Source organism: Gorilla gorilla, chromosome 12, assembly GCF_029281585.2.
Source record: "Gorilla gorilla gorilla isolate KB3781 chromosome 12, NHGRI_mGorGor1-v2.1_pri, whole genome shotgun sequence".
NCBI lineage: Eukaryota > Metazoa > Chordata > Mammalia > Primates > Hominidae > Gorilla > Gorilla gorilla.
This window is the reverse complement of record NC_073236.2, coordinates 85,978,721-85,996,082: the sequence shown is the minus strand read 5'-3', so window position 1 is coordinate 85,996,082 and position 17,362 is coordinate 85,978,721. Positions and strand designations below refer to the sequence as shown.

The window sequence follows — 17,362 nt, the reverse complement described above, 5'->3', positions numbered from 1 at the left end:
TAGGTTAGTTTTCTTTTCTTAGGGAAGCAACACAGTGTAATAGTTCAGAGCACAGTCCCTGGAGTCAGACTACCTGGATTCAAATGCTGGCTCATCACTTCCTACCTTGGAGAAATTACATCATCTTTTTTATCTCTCACTTTTGTTGTCTAATGGTATTTGCCTCATATGATTATTGTGTCATTTAAGAGGTAATTTATGTAAAGGAGAATGCCTGGCAATAGCATGCAGTAAACCTGGGCTGCCACCCTTAACAATGGGGGTGATAACATTAATGAGAGTGGCAGTGGTATTAGTAACTGGCTCAATTCTGTCAGAACTGAGGCTGTTTTTTAAAACTACCTCACATCTCTTTTAGGATATATGAGTATACCTTGTCAAAACACCAGTAAGTTAATCTCATTTCCCAAGAATAACTACGCATTAGCTTTTCTTGCAGACTCTTAACTCAGTATGTTTTCAATTATTCTTTCTTGTTCCTTCTTGGGTATTACCTTTTCCTTCCTAAAACAGATGATTTGGATTGTTTTCAGAGTGTACTGACTTTCGGGCTGATCAAAGTCAAAGTCAGCAAAATTAAAACAGACTTTTTTTTTTTTTTAATACTTTAAGTTTTAGGGTACATGTGCACAATGTGCAGGTTAGTTACATATGTATACATGTGCCATGCTGGTGTGCTGCACCCATTAACTCATCATTTAGCATTAGGTATATCTCCTAAAGCTATCTTTCCCCCCTCCCACAGACATTTAATTATTGTACTAAACAAATTGATTTTTCTTATCCTTGTAGGTGTATGTTTTATGTGAAAACAGTTTGTGGTATCATGTACAATATACGTTGAAGAATGAGTGTTAGAGTGGTAAAATGAAGCTTTTCTTTGGATCCTGCTCATTTGAGATTGACAGTTTGGCCTAGGCTTTGTCTTCTATACTACAGTGCCTAACAAACAGTATTTTAATGGGAGTAGCTTGATGGAGGACGGAAGCAAAGAACTGTTTTACAAAACAGTATAGTGGGCTAGGGAAATTGATAACTTTAAAACAATTTTTTAAAGGAATCTAACCAAAATTATTTGTATACAAATAAATAATATGCAAGTTGAAAATAATTATTATTAACTAAGCCAGTATGAAGTCTCTCTCTCTTATATTCTCTTTATAGAATCCAAGAGAATGCCTCTGTGAGATAACCCTAAAAATATTTTTTTAAAGAATATTTTATAGTCAGGCTTTTTTTTAACTAATGCAAAACTGATCCCTCTAACCATCTTCTCACCCTACCCATTACAATTATTCTATTAGTGGGATTTTAGTTTAATAAAACTTGTGTGTTTCTCTGATTCAGGATGGTGTCACATTTTTATGGAAATGGAGATATTTGTGATATAACTGACAAACCAAGACAGGTGACTGTAAAACTAAAGTAAGTTAGACCATCAAATCATGCTGTATGCCTTTGTCTTTTAACTGCTTCCTATGGACAAAAGTTTTATGTAAACAGTATAATTATGAATAATTATGAAAGTATACCATTTAAATTATTGATAAAATTATATTAAATCATACAGGGTCCACTTGAGTGGGATTTTTAAGAGTACAGTTATTAACAGTGATCTTACTTTAAATGATTTGGGCAGTACCTTAAAGTTCTCTCTGTTTTAGGTGCAAAGAATCAGATTCACCTCATGCTGTTACTGTATATATGCTAGAGCCTCACTCCTGTCAATATATTCTTGGGGTAAGTTAAAAAGAAAATAATCAAAAATTCCATTTTGAGCCATGTTTTAATTTTTTTTTCTTTTTTTTCTTTTTGAAACGGAGTCTTGCTCTGTGGCTCAGGCGGAGTGCCGTGGCATAATCTTGGCTCACTGCAACCTCTGCCTCCCAGGTTCAAGCAATTCTTCTGCCTCAGCCTCCCGAGTAACTGGGATTACAGGCGCACACGACCACACCCGGCTAATTTTTGTATTTTTGGTAGAGACGGGGTTCCACCATGTTGGCCAGGCTGGTCTCAAACTCCTGACCTCAGGTGATCCACCCACCTCAGCCTCCCAAAGTGCTGGGATTACAGGTGTGAGCCACCACGCCCGGCTGCCATGTTTTAATTTTTTGCATTAAGTTTAGGAAGGACCTTCAGTAGTCTCCAAGGCTTAATATGGCCGACATACCACTCATGTAATAGTTGACATGGTTTTTCTTGACGTTTGACGTTTTTTATTGAGATATAATTTACATGAAATAAAATCCACAGATCTTAAGTGATGAGCGTGATAAGTTTTGACAATTATATATACCCATGTAACTATCACCCAAAACAAGGTATGTCACTGCAGAAAGTTCTATCATACTCCCTTCCAGTAAATACCCCTTAGCCTTGCTCAAAGATACCCATTTCTGATTTATGACATTGTAGATTAGTTTTGTCTCTTTTTTGGATTCCACATGAATGGAATCATATAGTGTATAATATTTCTGTACCTGAACTCTGACTCAGTGTAACACTTTTTGTTTGGTGGTGTTTTGTTTAGTTGATTTTTTTTCTATTGATACATAGTATTTGTATATGTTTACAGGTTACATATGATACTTTGTTACATCCATAGAATATGTAGTGATCCAGTCAGGGTATTCAGAATATTCATCACCATAAGCATTTATTGTTTCTATGTGTTGAGAACATTTCAGGTCCTCACTTCTCAACACATCTTAACAGAGGTCTGGACATTAACTCTTTGTATTTGTATTGCACATATTTTTTTCTCTGTCTGTGGCTTACCTATTCATTTTTCTTTCTTTCTTTTTTTTTAATAGAGATAGGGTCTCACCATATTGGCCATGCTGGTCTCAAACTCCTGGACTCAAGCAATCCTCCCACCTTTGCCTCCCAAAGTGCAGGGATTATAGGCATCGGCCACTACACAGGCTGGAATGCAGTGGCGCAATCTTGGCACACTGCAGCCTCTGCCTCCCAAGTTTAAGCAATTCTTGTGCCTCAGCCTTCCAAGTAGCTGGGACTACAAGCATGCACCACCATGCCTGGCTGATTTTTGGGTTTTGGTTGTTTTTTTTTTTTGAAATGGAGTCTCACTCTGTCATCCAGGCTGGAGTGCAGTGGCATGATCTCGGCTCACTGCAACCTCCGCCTCCTGGGTTCAAGCGATTGTCCTGCCTCAGCCTCCTGAGTAGCTGGGATTACAGGCATATATGGTACCATGTCCGGCTAATTTTTGTATTTTTAGTAGAGACAGTGTTTCACCTTGTTGGCCAGGCTAGTCTCAAACTCCTGACCTCAAGTAATCTGCCCGCCTCGGCCTCCCAAATTGCTGGGATTACAGGTGTGAGCCACCCGCACCCAGCCCCATTTTCTTATTAATGTCTTTTGGTGAACGAAAAGTTTTTATTTCATGAAATTCAATTTATCATTTATTCCTCTTTAATAGCTAACGCTTTTTGTGTTCTAAGAAATTTTTCTACCCCAAAATCATGAAAATATTCTCCTATATTTCCTTCTAAAGACTTTATGGTTCTACCTTTGATTATCTAATGCCTAAATGTGGTTTTCTCTGTATTTATCTTGCTTGGAGTTCACTAAGCTTCTTGGATTTGTGGGTTGATATATTTTATCAATTTGGGGAAATTTTTGGACATTATCTCCTCAAAGATCTATTCTGCTCCATTCTTTTTCTCCTCTAATTCTGATACTCCAATAAGACATGTTAGTATAAAATTGTCCCAGAATCTCAGACACTGCTTTATTCCCGCTTTTTTTCCTTTGTTTCGATTTGGGTCATTTCCGTTAAGCTGTCTTCAAACTTGTTAATTTCTCTGCTGTGCCCAGTCCATTGAATGAATTTATCACTGATGTATTTTTTATCTCTTAACATTTCCACTTGGTTCTTTTTGTTGTTGTTGGTTTTTATTTATTTATTTATTTTTTTGAGACAGAGTCTCGCTCTGTCACCCAGGCTGGAGTGCAGTGGCGCAATCTCGGCTCATTGCAACCTCCGCCTCCCGGGTTCAAGTGATTCTCCTGCCTCAGCCTCCCCAGTAGCTGGGACTACAGGCATGTGCCACCACACCTGGCTAATTTTTTGTATTTTTAGTAGAGACGGGGTTTCACTATGTTAGCCAGAATGGTCTTGATCTTCTGCCCTCACGATCCGCCCGTCTCGGCCTCCCAGAATGCTGGGATTGCAGGCATGAGCCATCATGCCCAGCCTCCACTTGGTTCTTTTTTATCTCTACTGAAATTTCCTATCTGGTCATACATGTTTTCTTCATCATGTTTATTATAATTATTATAATTATTATAACATTTGATAATTTCAACATCTGTTTCATCTTTGGGTTACATTTTTCTTTACCTTTCATTTTAAATACACTTAATTATTTTGCCATAATGTTCTGTCATTTTTGTTGTATAAGAGCTATGTGTTCCTCTCTTACTCCTATCCTTTGTTCCTTTTCCCTCCCCCGCTTGTTTAAAAATATTTTCTCCACCTATCTCATATTCTGTATGGATGACTAAAAGTTGTTTTTCAAGAAGCTTAATTTGTAGAAATAATGTTGGATGTTTATCTAAAACAAGGACTCATGCTTCTAGCAAATATAACTACATGTATCCATTCAGCAGAATAGTACTGAAAAGTATTCAGCTTAGCAACTTTTTAATGGCTTTGTTGTTCTTCTTTAGGTTGAATCTCCAGTCATCTGTAAAATCTTAGATACAGCAGATGAAAATGGACTTCTTTCTCTCCCCAACTAAAGGATATTAAAGTTAGGGGAAAGAAAAGATCATTGAAAGTCATGATAATTTCTGTCCCACTGTGTCTCATTATACAGTTCTCAGCCATTGGACCTCTTCTAAAGGATGGTATAAAATGATTCTCAACCACTTTGTGAATACATATGTGTATATAAGAGGTTATTGATAAACTTCTGAGGCAGACATTTGTCTCGCTTTTTTTCATTTTTGTTGTGTCTTATAAACTGACTGTTTTTCTTTGCTTGGATACTGTGATTCCAAAATAAATCTCATCCAAGCAAGTTAGAGTCCAGCCTAATCAAATGTCATAATTGTTGTACCTATTGAAAGTTTTTAAATAATAGATTTATTATGTAAATTATAGTATATGTAAGTAGCTAATGAAGTAAAGATCATGAAGAAAGGAACTGATAGGTGTAAATGAGAGACCATGTAAAATATGTAAATTCTAGTACCTGAAATCCTTTCAACAGATTTTTATATAGCAACTGCTCTCTGCAAGTTGTTAAACTAGAAACTGGGCACATGGTAGAGGCTCACATGGGAGTTGTCCTCACCCTTGTTAATCTCAAGAAACTCTTATTTATAATAGGTTGCTTCTCTCTCAGAACTTTTATCTATTTCTTTGATATGAGTATCTGTCTGATGTAGACAGTTGGTGATGCTTCTGAGACTCAGAATGGTTTACTCTAACAAAACACTGTGCTGTCTATCCCTTGTACTTGCCTACTGTAATATGGATTTCACTTCTGAACAGTTTACAGCACAATATTTATTTTAAAGTGAATAAAATGTCCACAAGCAGTGTTGTCATGTAGTCAATGGCAGATTATTAAATTCCTTTATTTTTTTCATTATTCTATTGTACACATTTTAAACATACATATCTGAACAAGAACAGAAAAGGGCCATAAAAGTCTTTTCCTCCTTTTTAGTAGTTCTGGCCAAAGATAGTTTAAGAAAAGGCTAATATAATTGACTATTTTAGGGTTATTTATAGATTTTAGTAGGAAGCAGCACATAGAGAAAGAGCATGAACTTTGAATTCAGACCTAGGTCAAAATCCTTTTTTTTCCTCTCTCTCTCTCTCCCCAGAGATGGGGCTGCTCAGGCTGCTCTGAACCCCTGGGCTCAAGCAGTTTTCCCACCTCAGCCTCCCAAATAGCTGGGACTACCAGGCACACACCAACAAGACCAGTGCAAAATCCTGTCTTTAACTTACTGTGTACAAGATAGGAAAAACCAAACACTTATACCCAATACAGCACAGAACACGAGGTCACCAAAATGTGTGATTTTTCTTCCTCATGCCAACCAATTTTCTGACACCAGCTGTGTGTCCTACAATTCAGTTCAATTCTGATACTCGTCTACTTGGAGTTGACATCAGACCCCACAAGTAAAGGGCTCAGTTGCACAACACTGCTTCCACTTACTTCAGATGCCAATTGTAAGTCTGGGCATCTAGTACTTTTGACCAACCAGCTATAAATCAAGGGTTCCATGACTCCCTTCTCGGGTTTAATAATTTGCTAGAATGCCTCACAGAATTAAAGGAAACACTTTACTTATGTTTACCAGTTTATCATAAAGGATACAACTCAGGAATGGCCAGATGGAAGAGCTGCATAAGGCAAGGTATGGCGGAGGTGGGAGGCAAGGGGGTGCCTGCAGACCTTCTAGGCTTCCTCTGGGCGTGCCACTCCCCCAGCACTAGCTTCAGGAACCTAGAAGCTCATCAGATCCCAAGAGAGTTTATAGAGTTTGATTTTCAGATCCCCCTCCCCCTTTCTTTCCCCCGAGGTCAGTAGGTGGGGCTGAAAGTTCCAACCAGCTATCAATCACTTGGTCTTTGTAGTGAGCAGCCCCATCCTGAGGCTATCTAGGGGCTCCACCTAAGTAACCTCATTAGCATAAACTCTGTCCAGCATAAATTATATCCAGATAGAGATAGGGTGATCAAAAAGGGCTCCTTAAAAGTAACAAGACACTCCCATTACCTGGGAAGTTCCTAAGGTTTTAGGAACCCTGTGTCAAGAACCTGAGACAAACACGAAATCTCTTACTATACCACATACTAGCTGTGTGATCCTAGACATGTCAGCGAACGTCTTTGAGCCTCTCTTCCTCTTTTGTGGAGAGAATACTTACTTCATAAAATGATTGTATCAGTGAATGAATTTTACTGTGTGTAAAAAGTCTTGTCCAATACTTGATACCAGGATGTTAACTTCCTTTTATTGCATCTGTCTCCTGTTAAGAAGATCAAAGGTCAAAGCCATTAAAATACTTTTTTTTTTGAGATGGAGTCTCACTCTGACAACCAGGCTGGGGTGCAGTGGTGCAATCTCAGCTCACCACAACCTCTGCCTCCTGGGTTCAAGCGATTCTCTTGTCTCGGCCTCCTGAGTAGCTGGGATTACAGGCGTATGCCACCATGCCCGGCTAGTTTTTGTATTTTTGTATAGATGGAGTTTCGCCATGTTGGCCAGGCTGGTCTCAAACCCCTGACCTCAAGTAATCTGCTTTCCTTGGCCTCCCATAAGTGCTGGGATTACAGGCATGAGCCATCACACCAGGCCAAAATTCATTTCTTTAATGAATTACAGAATCATATTTATTATATCAATGAGTTAAAATAACATAATTACCCTCATATTTAGTATAGGTGATAGGGGAGGGAGTTAAAAATTAGGTCAGTGCCAGAAGATACGCTGATAATATTTAGAACAAACTCTCTCTTAGAAGAGGGGGACAAATTATCTTTTAAAAACTGTACTAGAATAGTTTACTAGGGAAGATTGTTAAAAACAGAATTCATTATTTCAAAATAAAAAAGATTTTATAAGAACGAGTCAGCCTTCTAGTTGAGTACACACCTAGCTACTCAGGCTGACGCTGGAAGATGGCTTGAGCCCAGGAGTTTAAGGCTGTAGTGCACTATGGCACCTGTGAATAGCCACTGCATTCCAGACTCGGCGACGTGGCAAGACCCAGTCTCAACAAAAAAATAGTTCTCTGTCTCGACTAACATAGATCAAACTTCTTTGAGGGTAGGGGCTAGTCCAGGTATCTCCATATCTGTTTTAAATCTTGAGTCCCCTATCAGTAGTCTTTGAAGTGTCATTTGCTCTCCAGCTTACTTGCTGCTAACTCTGTGATACAATCATTCTGTATAAGCAGGCTGAATTGCTAACAGGGAAGGGAAATGGCTCAGCTATAATATGGCAATGCATTTTGAGAAGTCTATCTCGTCTCTATTAAAGCCGGTGCTATCCCATACCTAAACCGGATTCTTTTTTTTTTGAGATGGAGTCTCACTTTGTCACCCAGGCTGGAGTACAGTGGTGCGATCTCAGCTCACTGCAACCTCCGCTTCCCGGATTCAAACAATTTTCTTGCTTCAGGCTCCTGAGTAGCTGGGATTAAAGCATGTGCCGCCACGTCCAGCTAATTTTTGTATTTTTAGTAGAGACAGGGTTTCACCATGTTGGTCAGGCTGGTCTCGAACTCCTGACCTTGTGATCCGCCCACCTCGGCCTCCCAAAGTGCTGGGATTACAGGCATGAGCCACTGCTCCCGGCCAACCAGGTTCTTAAGACAGGGCCTAAGAATCTGTATTTTAAATAAACGTAGCAAGTGATTCTCTTTGTTAAATAAATTCTCCAGTGATTGAGAATTGCTGATGGGGACTTCACTAACTACTAGCCCTCCTGTCTCCAGGTGAGGGTTTCAGGGAAATAATTAGTAGTTCATCTTTACAAGAAGGTTGTGACATGGAAACTTTTGTTGGGGTTTTGTGTTGTTTTTTTTTTTTTCTGCTTTTTAAATTTTTACCTCTTTTCTTTGAGAGGCTACTAAGTGGGGCTTGTAGCCCAGCCCTAGTTTGTTTGTTTGTTTATTTACTTATTTGAGAGACGGTCTCACTCTGTTGCCCAGGCCGGAATGCAGTGGCACGGTCATGGCTCACTGCAGCCTCGACCTCTTGGCCTCAAGGGATCCTCCTGCCTCTGCCTCCTGAGTAGGTGGGACTACAGGCATGCACCACCACACTTGGCTAATTTTTAAATTTTTGTAGAGACAAGGTCTCCCTACGTTGCCCAGGCTGCTCTCGAACTTTTGAGCTCAAGCGATCCTCCTGCCTTTGCCTCCCAAAGTGCTGGGATTACAGGGGCGAGCCACTGCACTGGCCCCTAGTTTATAATCCTTGATTAAAGGGACACTGGCAACAAACTTTCTCAAAATTGAATAGTTATGTTTTGTGTACTATCCCCTATGAACTATGCTTTTCAATCAGTCTGCTACCCAAAGACCTAACCTGGTTTCTGACAATACTTAAGTACATAAGGTTTATGTACCTAAACCTAGTACATAATCAGACCAAATTATTGACCCAGCAGCACCAAAGATCTAGCATTAAAGGACTTAAGCTAAACAAGAAAATAAAGTTAAGAGTAAATTTTGAATAATTAGGTTTTGCAATCAGAGCTTCAAATGAAAATACATATCAGCTGCCCTGGAATGATTTTATTTTTTAGAGGCAGTGTCTCACTCTTTTGCACACGCTGGAGTGCAGTGGTGCAATCCCAGCTCACTGCAGCCTCAAACTCCTGTGCTCAAGCAATCTTCCACCCTCAGCTTCCCAAGTAGTTGGGACTGCCGGCATGCACCACCACGCTGGCCTCCTAGAATGATTTCAAACTCTTCCTAGTGTTGGGCGATTTTATTACCAGTGCTTGCCATGGTGGCATGGCTTAGAAGAAAATCCATTTCTTTTTCTTTTTTTCTTTCTTTTTTTTTTTTTTGTTGTTGTTGTTTTTGTTGACCTGCTTCCTTTCTGACCTGGGCTGATTCACCCTTCTTGAACAATCTGGTGGTCCCTGGCTCCCCATTGCCATAGCACACTAAGGCCCAGAACTCGTGGGCTCAAGCCATCCTCCAGCTGCAGCCTCTTGGGAACTCAAGATGGGCATCACCATGCTGGCTCTCTTTTTCTCACTTGTTTAGCAGGGGAGGTAAGGAACCCACTGCACACTCAAGAGCATGTTTTATCTCATATGCTGATAGTCTCAAACGTGGTTTCAGCAAGCAGGCAAGATGATGTATTGGGTTTTAGGAAGAACATATTAGAAATTCTATTTTTCATCTGTGAAAGATGTTAAGCCTCACTAATATATAATATGTGGTACACACAATAATTCATAAATCAGAAAGTCTTATGTCATAAAGCATCCTAAGAGTCGGTGTTACACGTTTGGAGGAGATGATGGGGATACCCTTCTTTATTTTTCACTTTTATCCTGTTACAGGATCATAGACTAAATTAATTACCTTTCAGAAAATGGAATTGTTAATCTAAATGTAAGCCTTAAGATCATATCTTGTCCGGGCGCAGTGGCTCACGCCTGTAATCCCAGCACTTTGGGAGGCCAAGGCAAGCCGATCACTTGAGGTTAGGAGTTCGAGACCTGCCTGGCCAACATAGTGAAACCCCGTCTCTACTAAAAATACAAAAATTAGCCAGGCATGGTGGCGCACGCCTGTAGTCCCAGCTACTTGGGAGGCTGAGGCAGGAGAATCACTTGAACCCGGGAGGCAGAGGTTGCGGCAAGCCGAGATCGGGCCATTGCACTCCAGCCTGGGCAACAAGAGCGAAACTCCATCTCAAAAAAAAAAGAAAAAGAAAAAGAAATAACACAGTAATGTCTTTTTTACAGTTATGGGGAAGAATGGCATGTTTTCCTGGTTAGCAGCCATTAGAGCCTACAGTTTGAAGACTACTAGAATTCCACTTTTTAATACATGGAGAAAATAAAGGCAAGCCTGACAGTCTCAAAATTAAAGTGGAAAGAAAAGCAAAATTATTAACAAATAAAATACAGAGCTTGAAGTATCTTGCATCCACAACTATTTGTAATTTTTTTTTTTTTTTTTTTTTTTTTGAGACGGAGTTTTGCTCTTTTTGCCCAGGCTGGAGTGCAATGGCCCGATCTCGGCTTGCCGCAACCTCTGCCTCCCGGGTTCAAGTGATTCTCCTGCCTCAGCCTCTGGAGTAGCTGGGATTACAGGCATGCGCCACCACGCCAGGCTAATTTTGTATTTTTAGTAGAGACGGGTTTTGTTATGTTAGTCAGGCCGGTCTCAAACTCCTGACCTCACGTGATCTGCCCACCCCTGCCTCCCAAAGTGCTAGGATTACAGGCATGAGCCACCGCGTCCGGCCGCTATTTGTAAATTTTTAAGCATTTTAGTATTTTTTACATTTGAAACAAAAAATGTTCACTAAAAGCAAGTAAATCAAGCAGGACTTTTGGAAACAGTAACCAACTCAATTACCAAAGATGTTTGTAAAACTAAAATAGTGCTAAAGATCTCACATCTAATCACATACTACATTATGTGTTTCAAATCTATCTTAATTTTTTTCAATCCTTTGCCACTACAGACAATGCCACACTAAATAATAATCTTTGCATGTCGTTTCACCTTTTTGCTAGTATCCTTGAAATAGATACTTTTTAAATGTTTTTTATAGAGAGGGGGTCTTGCTATGTTGGTCAGGTTAGTTTTGAACTCCTGGCCTCAAGCAATCCTCCTGCCTCAGCCTCCCAAAGTGGTAGGATTGCAGGTGCCCAGCCTTCTAGGACCTTTTGATAGAAAGAATTGTGCTTTGCCTTGAATTTAAGAAAAAATACAACATAGCTTCCTATATATTTTCCTCAAGTACAAACATAACTTTTATTTTATAAATATATATTAAAAAATAAATTCACTTAAAAGTCCAGCAGTGTGGCCGGCTGTGGTGGCTCCGCCTGTAATCCTAGCATTTTAGGAGGCTCATGCAGGAGGATTGCTTGAGCGCAGGAGTTCAAAACCAGCCTGGCCAACATAGCAAGACCCCATCTCTACAAAGATTACAAAATTAGCTGGGTGTGGTGGTGCGCACCTGTGGTGGCAGTTCCTCTGGAGCCTGAGGCTACAGGATTGCTTAAACCCAGGAGTTAGAGGCTTCAGTGAGCCAGGATTGTGCCACTGCACTCCAGCCTAGGTGACAGAGTGAGACCCTGTCTCTAAAAAAAAAAAAAGTTGAGGCCGGGCGCATTGGCTCACGCCTGTAATCCCAGCACTTTGGGAGGCAGAGGCAGGCGGATCAGGAGGTCAAGAGATCCAGACCATCCTGGCCAACATGGTGAAACCCCGTCTCTACTAAAAATACAAAAATTAGCCAGGCATGGTGGCGGGTGCCTATAGTCCCAGCTGTTCAGGAGGCTGAGGCAGGAGAATCGCTTGAACCCGGGAGGCGGAAATTGCAGTGAGCCAAGATCGTGCCACTGCACTCCAGCCTGGGTGACAGAGCAAGACTGTCTCAAAAAAAAAAAGTTGAACTAACTACTCCATGTGGCTGAGTCAGCATTTGAACCAATTCAGAGTCTATGTTTATAAATGTATGCCATATTGCTTCTTGGCCTTTTGGCTAAGATCAAATACAAATGAGTGCCATACTGCTTTTGCTTCACAGAAATGTCTTCTGCCTCATGCACCATTCTCTACTGTCATCTCCCACCTGAGAGAACACATAGAAGGGCTCAGCAAAATTCTCTGTAAAATGAGTACAGCGATTAATTTTGTCCTGGCAACATATGACACTCATTTTTCCCATATGTTATTTTTATTATGCTAACACAATTCAAAAATCTGGCGAATAATTCATTAGTAAGATTAAAATGTCACCTTGGGAATTCTGGCTAGGTTACATGCCAAACCCTCTCTTCTTTGATAGTCTTTTGGTGATGGTAAACAATGCAAGCACAATGCCAATTATCTAGATCCAGATCATGTTTATCATTTAAATGACAGAATGAGAATTCCTTCATCTTTTATGTATGGCTTTCTGTTTTGGAGTAAAGAATGCATTTTATTTTTGTTTCTCCTCAGACTATGAATAAAAGTGACCCTCAACAAACGTTTGCTGAATAAATGAATGGACCCTCATCTTCTCTTAACCCACACCTTATAAAATCTTTCTCAACTACTCCAATTTTCCCTATTACTTTTTTTTTTTTAAACTAATCCCTCTGTTCACTCTCAACACTCCTTATTTTTCAGTGTTTGGTGCTTTGAGGGGAAAAAAAAATATGTTCTTCAGTTTTACAATAGTTGGGAAAGAAAAAGGAGCATTTTTATTGTTTCGTTTCATCTGTGTTCCTTTTCTCTTGGATTCCACATGGCATCATGTAATCAATTTTTTGCTGCCTTGCACTGATTGCTCACAGTCTCATATGTTGCTTCTCCAAACTAACGATGTGAGTACAGTGTCTGTGTCTCCCTCCTCTGTGGCATATCCACCCCCCTCCATGAACTGAAAGCATTCCAATTCTGAGGCACTCTGAACTCTTCCATAAAAAGTGGCTATTTTCATGACCTCTTCGCAAAGTGTAATTCTGTCTTCTCTTTCAAGTAATATTAATAAAACTAGTTTTAAAATTTCTTTGACAAACATTGTTGCTAAAGCCAAACAAATGATCAACAAGCTTTCACAAGCCCTTGCTAATGTGACATAACTCAGGCATTTACACAGGTTATGAAACTTGTCCTAGTACATTGGCCTCAGAAGACAGGCATAAAGCACTCTTTGTGAACTGCTTAGCTTTGTAAGGTCTATCTGGCACCTGAACAAGCAACATTTTGCAAAACATCAGGCTCTGCATGAAAATTCAGATTCCCACACTGAGAGTCCATTGAGAGATCTCCCACTCATTAGCATGCTACAAGCCCGCTGAAAGATCAGGAAGATGTCAAAAGGGCAAACCTTCACATAAACAGAACTCAGAGAAACAAACTGAACTTAACTTGGCATCAGCCAACTGTAAGTATGAAAACAAAATGTGTTTATTGTGAAGAGAAGAAGGAAAATTCACTAATTTGTCTATATGCAACTAAGTGATATTTTTCCTTGGTAAAATTAATTGCAAAGGCAGCCAGATGCAGTGGCTCCTGCCTGTAATCCCAGCACTTTGGGAGGCCAAGGTGGACAGATGACTTGAGCTCAGGAGTTCGAGACCAGTCTGAGCAACATGGCAAAACTCCATCTCTACAAAAAAATACAAAAATCAGCCAGAGGTGGTGGTACACATCTGTGGTCCCAGCTACTTGGGAGGCTGAGCCAGAAGGTTTGCTTGAGCCCCAGAGGTCGAGGCTGCAGTGAACTGGGATCATGCCACTGAATTCCAGCCTAGGCAACAGACTGAGATTCTGTCTCAAAAAATAAAAATAAAAATAATCTCAAAGGCATTAGACCTAAAGCGATTGTCTATTAAATTATCTCTTGTGGAAAGTAACATTTCCCTCAATATCCACCTTTATTCAAATTGTCCTATGCCTTAAAATAATTGGTACCCCCTCTCCTCTCTTTGCAAGAACCAGTTGTCCCTTTTTTCCCTAAATTCTTTTGTGGTTGCTGAAGAGTTTTATTTAGCCTTCAATGACTTCAGGCAGTATAATGAGCCAAGGAATTCCAATGATAATGAATGCAGGTTGTCTGGCAGCTCCTGGGCAGCCAGGGTTGTCCCTGGGAAAAGATGCCTTCTGAGCTGGATGATGGTTCCCTTAACTGAGTAAACAGTCAGGAAGAGGGCCTTGCAGTCCTAAGTCAGGACCCAGATCCCCTTTCATTAAAGTCCTGCTAAAAATCATCCTGGGAAAATAGAGTCATACAAAAAATAAACATGAGGAAATTATAAGCCAGCCAGATACTGATTTCGGTTGACATCACTTCCATGGATCACTTCATCCATCCATTCATTTATTGATCCATTTATTCAACAATTATTCACAGAAAGCCAACAAGGGACAAGGACTGGTAGGTACTAGGGGTATGGTGCTAAACAAAACAGACAGTCTTTGCTCCATTCGAGCTGTATTCTAGTGGGGAGACAGCCAGTAAACAGTAAAATGTAACTTGTAGACTGAACTGTGTCCCCCTCCAAATTCATACAGTGAAGCCCTAAATGCAACCGTGACTATATTTGAAGATAGAGTCCTTCCAGGAAGTAATCAAGGTTAAATGAGGTCATAAGAGTGAGGCCCTTATGATGGGATTTGTGCCCTTTATAAGAAAAGACACCAAAGAGCTGGCTTCCTCTCTTCCTCTCTGCCATGTAAGGACACAGAAAGAAGGTGGCCATCTAAAAGCCAGAGAGTCCCTCACCAGAAACCAAACCTGACAGCACCTTGGAATTCCAACTTACGGAACCATGACAAAATTGATTTCTGTTGTTTAAGCCACACAGTGTGTGGTATTACTGTGTTACGCCCACCTGAGCAGACTAATACAATAATATTAGGAAGTGATCAGAACTATGAAGGAAGTCATGTAAGGTAGAGGGATAGATAGGCAGAGGTGGAATGGAAAGTGGCACTGAGTATGGGGACCAGGAAAGGCCACCGGGGAAGACCATTCCAGATGGAAATATTTCTGGGGGAATTCTCTGACATGGGGACAAAAATGGGGCATGTGAAAAACAGCCGGAAAGTCTCTGCAGCCTGGGCACATTGGGCAGGGTATGAATGAAAGTAAACAGAGACAGAGAGGAAACCAGGGACCAGTTCATTCCGGCTACACAGGCCATGGCAAGGACTTCAGATTTTGTTCTAAGTGGGATAGAAAGCTACTGGAAGTCTATAAGCAGGAGAGTGACATATAGGATTTACCTTAAAAGGATCACTATTACAGGGGAAAGAGACTGTAGGAGAGAAGGACTGGAAGCGGGAAAACGATGAGGTTGGTTTAATTTTCCAGGTAAAAGATGATGGGGACATGGGCTAGTGAGGTGGGGACAGAAGAGGTGAGAAATTGTTGGATTTAGAGTCTATTTTTAAAATAATTCAGGATTTGTCAATAGGTTGGATATGGTGTGCAAGAGAAAGAAAAGAGTCAAGGACGCCAAACTGAGCTGTGCAGCTGGGTTACTGCAGTGCTGTTTACTGAGATGATAAAACGGTAGGAGGAATTCGTGTGGTAGAGAACAGAGTTGAGTCAAGGGTTGTTTTGCACATGTTACATTTCGGGATGCTTATTAGACACACAAGTGGAAATGTTAAATAGGGAACTTGATAGACCAGCATGGAGTGAAGGGAAAGATCAGGACTGGAAATAGAAAAGTGAGTGTCATTAGCATTTAAACAAAGTTGAAAGCAGAAGGCTGAATATTATCGTAATTACTGCCAGCACCTGCTTCTCAATTTACAGCTCTTTCTCTAGGGATGCAGGAGTGAATGAAAAGCTATTTTTCAATCTTTCTGTTCCACCTTTCCCTTCTCTACCCCCTCGAGATTACCCCATCCAGCTTCAAGTGGTCACTGTCTGCTATTCCTGGAAGTGACTTTGCCTCCCCTGCCCTTCACCGCATTTGGGCCGGTGCAGCTGGACTGGTGCATGTGGGAGAACAAGAGTCTTCCCAGTGCTGGAGCTTGGCTGCTTTGCCCATGGTTCCAAACTAAGTCTAGGCCTGACCTCTCTAAAGCCTGGACCCCTGACAAAGGCAAGTCTTTTCCCAGGAGCTTGCCTGCCACTCCTCTCACCATTCCACAGGGCCTTAATGTCTTTTTTGTTTGTTTTTTGTTGTTGTTTTCGAGACAGAGTCTTGCCCTGTTGCCCAGGCTGGAGGGCAGTGGTGCGATCTTGGCTCACTGCAACCCGCACCTCCCACGTTCAAGTGATTCTCCTGCCTCAGCCTCCTGAGTAGCTGGAATTACAGGCACACCACCACACCGGCTGATTTTTGTATTTTTAGTACAGATGGGGTTTCACCATGTTGGCCAGGCTGGTCTCTTAACTCCTGACCTCAGGTGATCCACCTGCCTGGGCCTCCCAAAATGCTGGGATTACAGGCGTGAGCCACCGCACCCGGCCAAGGCCTTAATGTCTTCATTGACTTGGATTTTGTCCTCAACTGCGGTAGGAGAACAATGAGACAAGTTTCTCTTAAGAGAACCATGGTCATCTTGCACTAACGGAAAAAAAAACTGCCTTTAGTGAATATAGGAGAAAAAGTGTGTGTCTGTCTGAGAGATTGAAAGATCCTATTACAGCCTTCATCCATATTACTTTCTATGTTGCCACTGATCTGTGAATGACAAGGGTGGCCTTGAAAGCAGGGGCTTTTAGTAGAGACAGGGTTTTGCCATGTTGACCAGGCTGGTCTCCAACTCCTGACCTCAGGTGATCCGCCCTCCTCAGCCTCTGAAATGCTGGTATTACAGGTGTGAGCCATGGCACCTGGCCCTGTTTCTTTTTATTTTATAATTTTTTTTAGAGATGGGGTCTCACTATGTTGCCCAGGCTCAAGTGATTCTCCAGCCTTGGCCTCTCAAAGAGCTGGAATTATAAGTGTGAGCCACTGTGCTCAGCCGCAGCTCCGTTTCTAATTTGCTAGGTTGCCTTGATGGAGTCTCCATCCACATTACTTTCCTTGAACACACAGAGGTTGGGGAGTAATTAGAATTGTATTCATAAAATGAATCTGCTCTTCAAAAGTTAGATGATGTGATTTCAACAGAAGAGAATGTAATATATGTACGTTCTGATTACAACAGT

The 17,362-nt window shown here is 40.9% G+C and overlaps 2 protein-coding genes across 5 annotated transcripts in view; one reads left to right on the top strand and one right to left on the bottom strand.

Annotated features, from left to right (window-relative positions):
- Window positions 1-13,264, top strand: part of ERLEC1 (endoplasmic reticulum lectin 1) — a 39,520-nt gene extending 26,256 nt beyond the window's left edge. For 2 of the 4 annotated variants that reach the window (XM_019021084.3, XM_063696189.1), the window contains 3 exons: window positions 1,348-1,425; window positions 1,665-1,740; window positions 12,703-13,264. In XM_019021084.3, the coding sequence (XP_018876629.1) occupies window positions 1,348-1,425; window positions 1,665-1,740; window positions 12,703-12,744 (196 nt within the window). In that variant the 3' untranslated portion in view covers window positions 12,745-13,264. Of the gene's footprint in view, window positions 1-1,347; window positions 1,426-1,664; window positions 1,741-4,695; window positions 5,572-12,702 lie in introns of those variants that run through there. The other 2 variants (XM_004029229.4, XM_004029230.4) reach the window with 1 other exon arrangement.
- Window positions 1-17,362, bottom strand: part of ASB3 (ankyrin repeat and SOCS box containing 3) — a 192,842-nt gene that overhangs the window by 146,880 nt on the left and 28,600 nt on the right. The window lies entirely within an intron of this gene.